Raw genomic sequence first — 13195 nt, forward strand, 5'->3', positions numbered from 1 at the left:
TTCTGTCCCCCTTTGTAATGTACAGCACTGAGCGAACTATTGGCGCTTTATAAATACTGTATAATAATAATAACAATAATCTAGCCACTGTGCGCCTGGAGGCTTTTTGCCCTTTCCTGGCCCTCGCAAACGAAATGAAAAATTAATCTGTACTACGAAATTCCTTAGTCCTCTCTAGGTAAAGGAGTACACACCTTCTTACATCCGAGTAAAATTCTCTCCACCTGAGGGATTAGGGTACAACGAAGGTAAAATGATATTCTGTCCCCTATGAAAATCTAAAGCCACTTTGGGAACAAAGGATGGGTCCGTCCTGAATACCACCCTATCCGTAAAAATTTGCAAAAATGGCGCTCTGATAGACAGAGCTTCCAGCTCGCTCACCCTTCTCACTGTGGTGATTGTCACCAAAAATACCGTTTTAATCGTGAGGGCCCTCAGGGAGCAGGAACCTAGGGGCTCAAAAGGTGGTTCCATTAACACTTTAAGTACTTTTGCTAAGTCCCATTTTGGAAAAGGTCTACTTCCAGCCGGTCTCTGTGTTGCCAGAGCCTTAAAGAACCTAATGACCAATGGCTCCTTTGCTAATGGGGGTTCCAGAAACACAGAGCCGATATCTGGCTCTTGAGCGTGCTGATTGCTAGCCGTTTATCGGCCCCCACCTGCAAGAATTCTAGCACAGATACTAGGCTATGAGTATCTGCTGAGGCCCTGTAGCACCATCCATTAAAACACATCCAGACCTTCCTATAGATGGCTTGGGTTTCCTTCTTCCTACTAGCTAAGAGTGTGGATACCACTCTGGATGAGAACCCCTTTGCCAGCAGGAGCTGTTCCTCAGAAACCACGCCGTCAGTCTCCATCTCTCCACCCTGGGACATAGGACCGGGCCCTGCGACAGAAAGTCCTTCTGCAGAGGTAACACCCAAGGTGGTCGAACAGCTAAGGTCTTCAACCTTGAGAACCACGCTCGACGGGGCCAGTACGGCGCTATCACGATCAACGAGGTTCTCTCCGATCTGAACTTTCTCAACACTGCTGACAGTAAGGTGACCGGGGGAAAAGCATAACATAGGGGGAAATCCCACTTCTGCCTAACGCATCCACCGCCTGAGCCCTGTCCCACCGATTTAGTGAGAAGAATCTAGGAACTTTGCTGTTCTGACCTGACACAAATGGGTCTATGTCTGGGGATCCCCATTTCCTTACAATGGATTGGTAAACCTCCCCATTTAGAACCCACTCTGATTCTCTCAATCGCCGTCTGCTTAGATAATCGGCCACCTGATTCAGTTCCCCTTTTAGGTGAACGGCCGATAAGGAGGCAAGATTCACCTCTGCCGATGACAGAAGCATCGCCGTCAGACCCCAGAGGGACCTGCTTTTTGTCCCTCCGTGCCTGTTCACATAGGCCACCACTGTCGCATTGTCCGAAAGGACGCGGACATGATGGCCCCAAATCAAATCCTGAAAGGAACGAAGTGCCTCCAAAACAGCCCTTAGCTCCTTCCAGTTTAAGGATTCACCTCTTTCTTCTTGAGACCACTCACCCTGTACCACTGCTTCACCTAGGTGCGCCCCCCATCCCTGGGCGCTGGCGTCTGTTGTGATCTTCCTGACCACCGGGAAACTCCATAGCAGCCCCCGAGTTACGGTAGCTGTCTTCCTCACCACCACAGGGATCTCTTTACTTTGGAGAGAATCCGCACCCGGGAATCTAACGATTGCAGTTGCCGGTCCAAATGTCCAAAATGCATAGTTGTAGGGGACGTAGGTGCAACCCCACCCATTGTACCGCCAGGATGGACGAGGTTAGCAGCCCTAATACCGACATAGCCTGCCTCAACGATACTCCGCGGCTTTCCAGTAGCCACCTGATCCCCCCCCGTCTAATTTGGCGAGTTTCTCCGGGGTTAGTATGGTCTTCTGAACGGTGGAGTCCAGTATATACCCTAGATAAGTCATCCTTTGGGATGGGACCAGACTGGACTTGTCCAGGTTCAGCAGCCATCCCAAATTTTCCAGAAAGCTCATCACCACCGCTATGTCCAGTGCAAGCTGATCTGCCGAGCTTGCAAATAAGAGCAGATTGGCTAAATAAGCTACAACTGAAATTCACTTCAGCCGAAGGGGGACAAGCGCCTTGGACATAACTTTGGTGAAGATATGATCAACCAAGGAAAATCCCAGGTAATGGCTCAAAATAAAAATAACCCATAGAGCTTTGCATTTGTATATAAAACCCCAAATATTTATTAAAAAAATACACTCACATTAAATGCACATAGAATCACCTATTAATAAACTCAATACGAGAGCAGGGACAGCTCTCAACTCTCAGCATCCAATGGTAATGCTGCACAGGATATTTTGCAACTGCTGCTATATGAGCTCTCTCCTCTCACTCCTTTGTGTGTAACTGACAGGTCTCCATGATCCGCCCTATGCGTCACATCGACTTCTTCTGTCTACATTGAAAGATTTCCTCCTATTCTAGTGACAATTTAAAATGTGGGATTTTCTTTTACTCTCACTCTCGGTGATAATGGTAAACAGGGCAATTAGAGAGGGTGAAAACCACCACTACCGTCAGAAAGTCAAGTAGGAGGAGACATATGAACAGTTTTCTGACCTCTGCAAGCATAGGTTTTTAGAAATCTGGAATCTTCTCACACAAATGCCACAGTGACAACACTCAGGACCAATCACATGGCCTGATACCTAGAACAGGAATAAGATTTAATTTACATCCTCAGTCCCAGCATCCAACTCCCCCTGCTTTTCTGTCATGGAATTCTTATGTGTTCTTCATTGAGATACAGTTGCAAGAAAAAGTATGTGAACCCCTTGGGATTACGTGGAGTTTTGCATGAATTGGGCATAAAATGTGCTCTGAACGTCATCTAAGTCGCAACAAAAGAAGCACACAGTCTGCTGAACATAATACTACACAAACATTAGATGTTGCCATGATTTAATTGCACATAACATGTAAACATTCACAGTGCAGGGAGGAAAAAGTATGTGAACCTTTGGACTTAATAACTGGTTAACCCTCCTTTGGCAGCAATAACCTCAACCAAACGTTTCCTGTAGTTGCAGATCAGACCTGCACAACGATCTGGAGTAATTCTGGACCACTCCTCTTCACAAAACTGTTTCAGTGTAGCAATATTCTTGGGATGTCTGTTGTGAATCGCTCTCTTAAAGTCATGCCACAGCATTTCAATTGGGTTGAGGTCAGGACTCTGACTGGGCTACTCCAGTAGACGTATTCTGTGCTGTTGCAGCCATTGTTTTGTTGAATTACTTGTATGCTTTGGGTCATTGTCCTGTTGCATCACCCATCCTCTGCGGAGCTTCAGTTGGCGGACAGATGGTCGTACGTTTTCCTGCAAAATGTCTTGATAAACTCTGGAATTCATTTTCCCATCAATGACAACAATCCATCCAGGCCCTGAGGCAGCAAAGCAGCCCCAAACCATGATGCTCCCTCCGCCATGTTTTACAGTGGGGATGAGGTTTTGATGTTGTGTGCTGTGCCTTTTTTTCTCCACACATAGTGTTGTGTGTTCTTCCCAAACAACTCAATCTTGGTTTCATCTGTCCACAGTATATTTTGCCAGTAGTGCTGTGAAACATCCAGGTGCTCTTTTGCAAACTTCAAAACGTGCTGCAATATTCTTTTTGGACAGCAATGGCTTCCTCCGTGGTGTCCTCCCATGTACTCCATTCTTGTTTAATGTTTTCCTTATTGTAGATGTGTCAACAAAAATGTTAGCATGTGCCAGAGATTTCTGTAGGTCTTTAGCTGACACTCTGGGATTCTTCTTTACCTCATGCAGCATTCTGCACTGTGCTCTTCCAGTCATTTTTACAGGACGACCCCGCATAGGGAGAGTAGCAACAGTACTAAACTTTCTCCATTTGTAGACAGTCTGTCTTACTGTGGACACATGAACATCAAGGCTTTTGGAGATACTTTTGTAACCCTTTCCAGCTTCATGCAAGTCAACAATTCTTGATCGTAGGTCTTCTGAGAGCTCTTTTCTGCGAGGCATGGTTCACATCAGACAGTGCTTCTTGAAACCAGTAAACCCAAAACAGCTGTGTGTTTTTTAAGGGCAGGACAGCTGTCAGCAACACATCCAATATCATCACACTGATTGGAGTCAAGGTTGGCTCACTCCTGGCTCCAATTAGCTCTGGGAGAAGTCATTAAGCTAGGGCCTCACATACTTTTTCCTCCCTGCACTGTGAATGTTTACATGTTATGTGCAATTAAACCATGGCAACATCTAATGTTTGTGTGGTATTATGTTCAGCAGACTGTGTTCTTCTATTGTTGTGACTTAGATGACGTTCAGAGCACATTTTATGCCCAATTCATGCAAAACTCCACGTAATCCCAAGGGGTTCACATACTTTTTCTTGCAACTGTATATATATATATGTGTGTGTGCGTATATGTATATACATAATATATATATATATATATATATATACATACACATACACATACACACACACATACATATACATACATATACACACACAGTTAGGTCCATATATATTTGGACACAGGAACAGTTTAAAAATTTTCAGGTATTTACCAAAACATATTCAAGCTATAGTTATATAATGGATACGGGCTGAAAGTGCACACTCTCAGGTTTAATTTGAGTGTATGTACATCCAAATTGGAGGAAGGGTTTAGGAATTACAGCTCTTAAGAGTAGCCATTCCTCCTTTTTTCAAGGGACAAAAAGTGATTGGACAGTTGAATCAAAAGCTGTTTCATGGCCAGGTGTGGGCTACTCCTTCGTTATTTCTTCATCAGTTAAGCAGGTATAAGGTCTGTAGTTGATTCTAAGTGTGGTATTTGTATTTGGAATCTATTGCTGTGAACCTACATCATGCATTCAACGCAGCTGTCCATGCAAGTGAAACAGGCCATCGTAAGGCTTCAAAAACTATACAAATCCATCAGAGAGATAGCAGCAACATTAGGAGTGGCCAAATCAACAGTTTGGTACATTCTGAGGAAAGAAGAACACAGTGGTGAGCTCAGCAACATAAAAGGCATGGACAAACAAGTGAAGGACACTCTCCAGGAGGTTGGCGTATCATTGTCAAAGTCTACAATCAAGAAAAGACTTCACAAGCGCAAATACAGAGGGTTCACCACAAGGTGCAAACCATTCATAAGCCTGAAGAATAGAAAAGCCAGATTAGACTTTGTCATCATGTTGGAGGCAGTGTGATGGCATGGGCATGCATGGCTTCCAGTGGCACTGGGTCATTGGTGTTTATTGATGATGTGACAGAAGCAGCTGGATGAATTCTGCAGTGTTTAGCGATATACTGTCAGCCCAGATTTGTCCAAATGCAGCAAACGTGATTGGATGGCGCTTCACAGTACAGATGGACAATGATCCAAAACACACTGCAAAAGCAACCCAGGAGCTTTTGAAGGAAAAGAAGTGGAATATTCTGCAATGGCCGAGACTATCACCTGATCTCAACCTGAAGGCAAAACTAAAGGAAGAAAGACCCACAAACAAAGAACAACTGAAGACAGCTACAATTAGAGCCTGGCAAAGCATCAGAAAGGAGGAAACCCAGTGTTTGGTAATGCCCATGGGTTCCAGACTTCAGGCAGTCATTGACAGTAAAGGATTCTCAACAAAGTATTAAAAATTAACATTTTATTTATGATATATTTCAATTGTCCAATTACATTTGAGCCCCTGAAAATGGAGGGATTGTATATAAAAATGGCTGTAGTTCCTAAAATTGGACTTGATATTTATGTTTAACCCCTTGAATTAAAGCTGAACGTCTGCACTTAAAATTCATTTGGATTATTTCGTTTTAATTTATTCTGCTGGCATACAGAGACAAAAAGTAAGAAAATTGTGCTTGTGTCCAAATATATATGGACCTAACTGTATGTATTGTATATGTATATCACTCAACATTACAAAACACGAATACATTGTGAATTCTGAACAACCTTCCCTAATGTGGAATGTGTGCTAAGGTAGACCATGCGTCATGGTATCCAAAATTCTTAGTAATGGTCAGTAAATGAAAACTGTGAAGGAGGAAATGGCAACTTGCTAAAATGGACTTGGCAAGTATTTTTTTTTATTTTTTTTTTTAAGAAAAAACTTTTTAAACAAGTGTTTACAATATGTACAACTAAAAGTAAGTTCAAAAGAGTATATAAATGACTTTCTTGCAGCATTTTGGAAAATTCCATGTTTGAAAAATTACAGCTAGAAAAGTCAGTCCACCAAAAACTTTTTTTTTTTTTACGCTAGAGTTAACTTGCCTGATAATTTATTATAACTCTCTATAACTATTGATGAGATCTATGAACTTGAGTTCCTGTGTCTGCATCTTTTTTTGTTTTGAGAAGTTATATTATGAACAATGCATCAGAAGCAGTGAAATATACATTTATTGAGAACCTTTGCCAAGACTGTAGTTCAGCACTCCACTATCTTAATCCCACAATAAAAAATGCCAGAGGTAGACTCTGCCAACCCATAAGTAAGATATCAGTTTTGGGTGGACTTGCTTATTAAATGCACATTTTTTTTTGCAGATAAAAAAAAAATGTGCATTTACTCTTTTTTTTTTTTTTCAGGAAAGCACTGCAGCAGTGATCAGCAGGAGCCGGTGCTACAGTAACATGTTACACCCTGAATATGGGTATACAATGTAACATGTTACAAACGGTGAACTTATCCTTTAAGATGTTATAACATCCATTTTTATTTCTTATGATCTTCAAAGTAATCAGCACAGTCCACATATTTCTTCTCTTTAATAGCAGGTCGCTTGAACCATCGAGATCACGCTGTCATACTAGAGAGGGGCTTGGCTGTGTGTGAATGCATCCAGGACAACAATGCAGCGAATCGTGAATAAACATGTCACAGTCCACACAGAAGACACACTGACACACAGTGCAAATGTAAACCTGTAAAAGATAAAGAGAAATTAACATGTACATTTAAGAGGTAAAGAATTAGAAACTTGGAAGCAAATTGATAAGTTACAGTTGACCATAAGGCAATATACCAAAAATAAAGCAGGTCTAAATGAAAGTAGCCACAGGCATTAGATCTACAGTAAAACAGCCCAACAAACATTTTAAATTAGTCATCCAGTTGTACAATCTGTTCTGTACTGAAAATTACTATATAACAATATTTTACACCATTCTATAGGCATGATTTTTTTATATCTGCAGTCTTGAAACTGCCCAAGCTACTACCAATTAGATCTGTGTGTACCTTTTCCTAATTAACAGCTCTAAAAAGCTCTCAAAAGGTTAAGCTGGTCATACATGGATCAAAATTAGGCCAGTTTAGCAGGGACCAGTCAATTTTCGATCCATGTTTGGCCACTGTGGTTAAGCAGAAGTCTATCTACAAATTGACTTCTGTTCAACTGCCCTGCCGGTATTTTCTTGCTAGATCAGTGCCGCAGGCAATAGGCTACAGCACTGATAGGTGCATTCTGACAGCAGGGGAGTCTCCCCACTGTCAGGATACAAAACATAGCGGGGACAATTCAGGCATCCATGTCGACTATGTGGATGTGTGGAATCAGGTCAGTTTCTTTCATTCAACCCCCTAGCTGAACAAAAAAAAACTGATCCATGTATGGCCAGCATTGGAGAACACAAGTTTCTAAACTCCTATAAGCTATAATTTACTTGGCTTAGACGCAAACAAAAGAAGGCATTAGCCAGAGTGATAGGCAAGAAAATATGACTACCACTGAAACCTTCATCTTATAACTAATAAGATGTTCAAAAGACAATAAAAAAAAACCCCTAAAGGTCAGGAACACAATTCCATAACAACTTTTGTCCTGGTATTTGTCCTCAAACTCCAGTCATTTTTACACCAGGGAATAAGCAGTAGAGACAAAGCTTTAGCACCAAGCCACAAGATGCATATTCTACAACCAGCACCACCAGAGGAGAAAGTTACAGGGCATACTTCACAAATTCTAGATAAATATGATGTCTTTTTCCCACAGAAAAAAAATTACAGATATAGACAAGCTAAAAGCACCAATACTCTCAGCAAATTCACTCCTAGCTTGATGTTCTAAGGAAGTGAATACTCTATAAACTATCGGACAGTCCTGAAGATTATCAGTACAGGTATGGTGTTTGTTATCTAGTCTAAGAAATCCCCAATAACATTCACAGCGAAATATTAGCCACCCAACAGAGTTGTTATAGGTCACTATTTAACCTCCCTAGCGGTCTGACTATGTCCATATTTCTGTGCTCAAAGCGGTACATTTTTTTGCATGGAAATATGTATTTTTTTTTATTGTAGACCTGTAATTTTTAGGAATATCTCACTGAAATCTGTCCGAACAAGAGTCTAGTAAACATCCCGGGTAGGATAAAACTTGAAACACGAAATCATAAATTATAATTTAATAAATAATCATAAAAAATAATAATATAATAAATTTAATTCAACAATATAATCAAACCAAAAACACTGAAATTTGAAATATAGCGCCAAGTTCGCACATCACTAAGCAAAGTCGCAGAATCGTTTTCAGTGTCTGATGACGAATGTCCCCACGAATCATTATCACTCAATTCTGCAAGTAGTTCTAATTTACTATCGCTGTTCTCTAGCTGATCTAAAACTACTTTTGACCTAAAGGGATGCTTTTTGGACACCATGGACGTTTCTCAGTTTCCAGGCAGAAAGAACAGTCAAAATGCAGGCAGGGCACAGGACAAAGCACTTGGGATAAAATGTATGTGAAATGGTTTGATACAGTAATGTTTTACTATGTGATTTTAGTGAATGTCACTTTTTGTCATTTTCAAATTTCCCGCCATTCCGTCCCCCGTACGTCCCGACGCTTGCAGGGGACGGAACCCAGATGACATATGCCAGCATCCGCCGGATTACATTGCCGGGGACACTGCAGGAGGGACATCGCGGAACGCAGGACAAGGTAAGTGATCAAGGGATCGCGGAGCAGCGCCACATGGTATTCCTGAGTGTAGCTCGGGGTTACCGCTTGTGGTACTGAAACTTTACCCCGAGCTACACTTGGGAATACCGCCAGGGAGGTTAACATGCAAGAAGAGTAATACAGATACAGAGTAAGGAGCTCATCTTGAAACATCACTTATTCCCCAAATCTACTTTTTACCCATGTTTAAAGGAAACTCTGGAGACTGCCAGTGCTGACTTCTTGTTAATTCATTTGTTGTCATGTTGAACTGCCGTCATAAATGAAGAACATGTATCAAGACAAGGACCTCTGACTTTGCACTGACTTTCCTGATTTGCATACTTGTTCCAGGTTGGTGACTTGTTATTGAAGCCAGAAAGTCAGCATAACTGCAAGCCGACAAGCACTGCCAGAATGAGGTCAGCAATGGCAGCCACAGATTACTTTAATAAGCAGCACATCTTTTTGACTTGTACTTTACAAGGACTATTTCAATGGGCTACAAATAGGATGCAGACAAGAAAAGAAGGATAACAAGTAAAATAGAAAAAATGCACATAAAAATGACGACACTTACTTGTTGATCTTTTATATCTCCATCACAGCCTCGACAATACCTTGAGTAGATGAAACAAAATATATGTTACATTAGTATTTTAAGTGTGTGTGTGTAGAACAAGTGGATAGCAACACATTAACAAAACATACTATAAGGCTAGGTTCACCCCTATGCAGGTTGCATTTGAGGCGTTTTTGCATTGCGTTTACAGTTTTTTGTTTTTTTTTTCTATTTTTCTTGTTGCTAGGCAGATTTTAAATGCAAAACGCATGAATAATGTGGCAAAAACACAATACATGTTGTTCTGCAGCGTTCCCATTGAAGTCTATAGAACTAAAAATGCAACTTTTTGCATTCAAAAAAGTCAGTGACCCTTTCCAAAAAAAGTACCGGGTGAAAAACGCGAAGATGTGAACCTGTCTCATAGGAAATCATGTTAAATGAACTGTAGTGCGTTTCCACAAAACGCTTAGGTGTGAACGTAGGGTAAAACGTAAGTATATGCAAAACCCCAACAAAGAACTTAGCTCCCATTCACACTTGAGTGTTTTTTTTCAACTCATTTCTCTATGCCGACTAAGCAGAACCCCATTCTTTCTAATTGTGTCTGTTCATACTTGTATCAAAAAGATACATGAGCTTTTTTTTTTTTTAATGTATTCAGGCATTTTGCTCAGAAAGACATCAATGGAACACCTTGAACCACTTCAAGTCCGGAAACTTTTACCCCCTTCCTGTCCAGGCCAATTTTCATCTTTCAGTGCTATCACACTTTGAATGACAATTGCGTGGTCGTGCAACACTGTACCCATATGAATTTTTTAGCATTTTTTTGAGACAGATAAAGCTTTATTTTGGTGGTATTTATTCACCACTGGGATTTTTATTTGTTTGCTATATAAATGAAAAAGTCCAAAAATTTTGAAAAAAAGTGTTTTTCTTATAAAATTTAGCAAATAAATAATCTTTCTTCATAAATCTTGGCCAAAATTTATTCAGTTATCTTTTTAGTAAAAAAAAAAAATTATAAATTAAAAAAAAAAAAAATTACATTTTTTTATTTTATATTATTTATGTTTTTTTTCATACTGTCATCCTAGCAGTACGGGGGGTTATGAAGATTTTTTTTTTTTTTTACACTGATTGCTTTTACACCCATAAAGGCTGTAAAAGCAATCATTTCTCCTTCTCTCTGGCTGCATTTTTGCAGCCAATGAGAAATACTGTGTGATCTGTGATTGGTCACAGCTTAGCACATGGTACAAGGCTGTTTTGAATAACCTTGTACCATGTGACCTCTGTGATCATTCACAGATTTCACACGGAGTAAGCAATGATGTCAGAAGTGACATCTTGCTTACTAATTTTCATGTGATCACTGACCAATCAGTGATCACATGATCAGGACCTCGCACAACGATCAGTGTTCCACTGTGTCTGGAGGACACAGATGGCCTGGATCACGGTGCCGTGTGCTTCAAGGGAGAGTGCACAAGCAGCGTGCGGGGAGGCCGTCCAGCCATTTACATACATCGGCTGAACGGGAAGTGGTTAAATAGTGTTTTTGGTGCTCAGATGCGAAAAAAAGCGAACGCATTAGGATTTCTGCTTTCTGTCCTGTGGTGGAGGCGGCTGCTACCCAGCTTGAATTGTGCTAGTTTCAGGCCACACCAGGCAGCATTATGATGTTTCTTGCCCCTGAGCCAACATTACTTCTGACAGTCAGCTATTAGGGCAGATGGAAGCTTCAACTGCGCTAAAGTGCAACCATCTTGACAGGTTTCTTTTAAGAAAACTGCATCTCAAAACACCTTTCTGACATCAGACAGCAAAAATACAAACTACCTAAATGTAAATAATAATAGTATGATATGAAAAAAAAAAAAAAACCTTACTTTTCCCCTTCATATTCTGCTGTGGGAACTTCTCTGAAAGCATCTAGTGGAAAAAGATGGTGGTACGACCGTGCTAAGTGCGGAGCAGACACTAATGTAAGGCCTAGCAGAAAAAGAAAAAACTTTTACTTTTAAGAGCAATAAAACAAAACAAAAACCTCTATCTTGAAGGAGAGTAAAGAACACAGCCTGGATATTCATAGACCCTTTTAGGAGATGACCCCTAGCTTGTCCCAGGGCCCCCTATACCATTCCTGTTTATATATCACTGGCTTTAATGCCATGGCTGTTGAAGCACAGGTTTTGAAAAGCGTAATAGTGCAACATGCTGTGTGATGTATTACACAGACTAAGCTCTGAATGGTAGAAATTTTACCGCCAAGTTTGAAAACTTAAAGACTCAATAAGTGAACATATTCAAACACAATTCCAAGTTTCCATATAGTTTTAACTGCAAAAATGAATACTATTCAGGAGAACCTGTATTACCTTTCCAAGTTCCTGGTCCCTGTATGAGTTCATACCCTCCAGGCTTCACCCATCACTGTGATTACATGCCCAAAGCAGTCTTCAGGGTCTGGGTTCCATAGTGACAGGCCACAGCCCTGTATAGCACCCTACAAATGGCTACACGCATTGTATAAAGTGCCAAAGTGAGCACCCGTGCAGGATCCAGTGTCCAAAGTAACTTTAAAGGCTACCCCCGCAGAGTGGGTCTGCATATGGCTCTCATGGTTTTACCATGGTCGCACTGATCTGGATGCAAGGGAGGTACCTCAAAAGCTTTGCCAGTGTCCAAGTGCCGGAAGGTATGAGCTTATAACCCAATATCTATGAATACTCAGCCTGCATCCTGGACTGTAAGATTAGGACATAATTATCACCAGAGAAATCTATCCAGGCTGATCCATTAATCCCCTAAACAGGTTCAGCCAAGGAAACCCAAGCTGGGCATTACAGATATACAAAAATTCCCCAGTATGACCATAAATGGCTAGACTGGCCTTGTGTTCTTGTATGGCTGCAAGTACAGTTGACAGTGACTGCACTCCATTTCATTATAATATACTGTAACAAAGGCAAATACACTTCTAAAACACAAGATTGATTGTATCTACAGTACAATTAAAGAAAACGGACCATTTTTCAGAAAAATTCTCTATAGCAGCATTCGACAAATGAATGAAAGTGTCCATATACTTACGACAGACTTTGCATTCTACCGGGAGCTCAGAATACTTTGCTTTGCACTGTGGGCAGAAGTAGCCTCCTAATGTCAGGCCAGGCTCATTATTGTTATCCAGGTGCCTTAAACAGAAAAGCAACAGGAACTGTTGAACATATGAACATATATACACATTCCTATTCCCAATATAAGCAGCTAATACTACATCAATGCTCTTCAATGAAAACCAACATGTCTATAATGATCTACTGAACTCAAACAAATCAATGAGATGGTGCAGCAAGTAAAGGAGATTATCTCTGAACTGGAGTATTTCATGCACAAAACAAAAGCTCATTACCATTATTTACAAGCCAACTATCCCAGGTTTATGAACTCAAGGAATCGCATTAATAAAATGTATTAAAAAGTGAAAATTAGTATGTGAATGTTGCTTTCAAGGAGTGTACTCAATTTTCACTTTTTTTCCCAATGAGCAAACTTCGGAATATTTTTTTTACTGGATATGCTCCCATGAATATGGGAATCCTATTTGTGATA

The 13195-nt window shown here is 40.7% G+C and overlaps 1 protein-coding gene across 1 annotated transcript in view; it reads right to left on the reverse strand.

Moving 5' to 3' along the window:
• Window positions 1–5693: 5693 nt before the first annotated feature.
• The window catches only part of GTF2H2C (GTF2H2 family member C), a 49702-nt gene continuing 42200 nt past the window's right edge, over window positions 5694–13195 (reverse strand). Inside the window, exons 13-16 of the mRNA XM_089693206.1 lie at window positions 12674–12777; window positions 11470–11572; window positions 9593–9632; window positions 5694–6991 (exon numbers count right to left, since the gene is read on the reverse strand). Of these exons, the coding sequence (XP_089549332.1) occupies window positions 6872–6991; window positions 9593–9632; window positions 11470–11572; window positions 12674–12777 (367 nt within the window). The 3' untranslated portion in view covers window positions 5694–6871. The remainder of the gene's footprint in view (window positions 6992–9592; window positions 9633–11469; window positions 11573–12673; window positions 12778–13195) is intronic.

This window comes from Staurois parvus, unplaced genomic scaffold, assembly GCF_062004578.1.
Source record: "Staurois parvus isolate SC_StPar_1 unplaced genomic scaffold, SC_StPar_1.0 ptg000618l, whole genome shotgun sequence".
NCBI lineage: Eukaryota > Metazoa > Chordata > Amphibia > Anura > Ranidae > Staurois > Staurois parvus.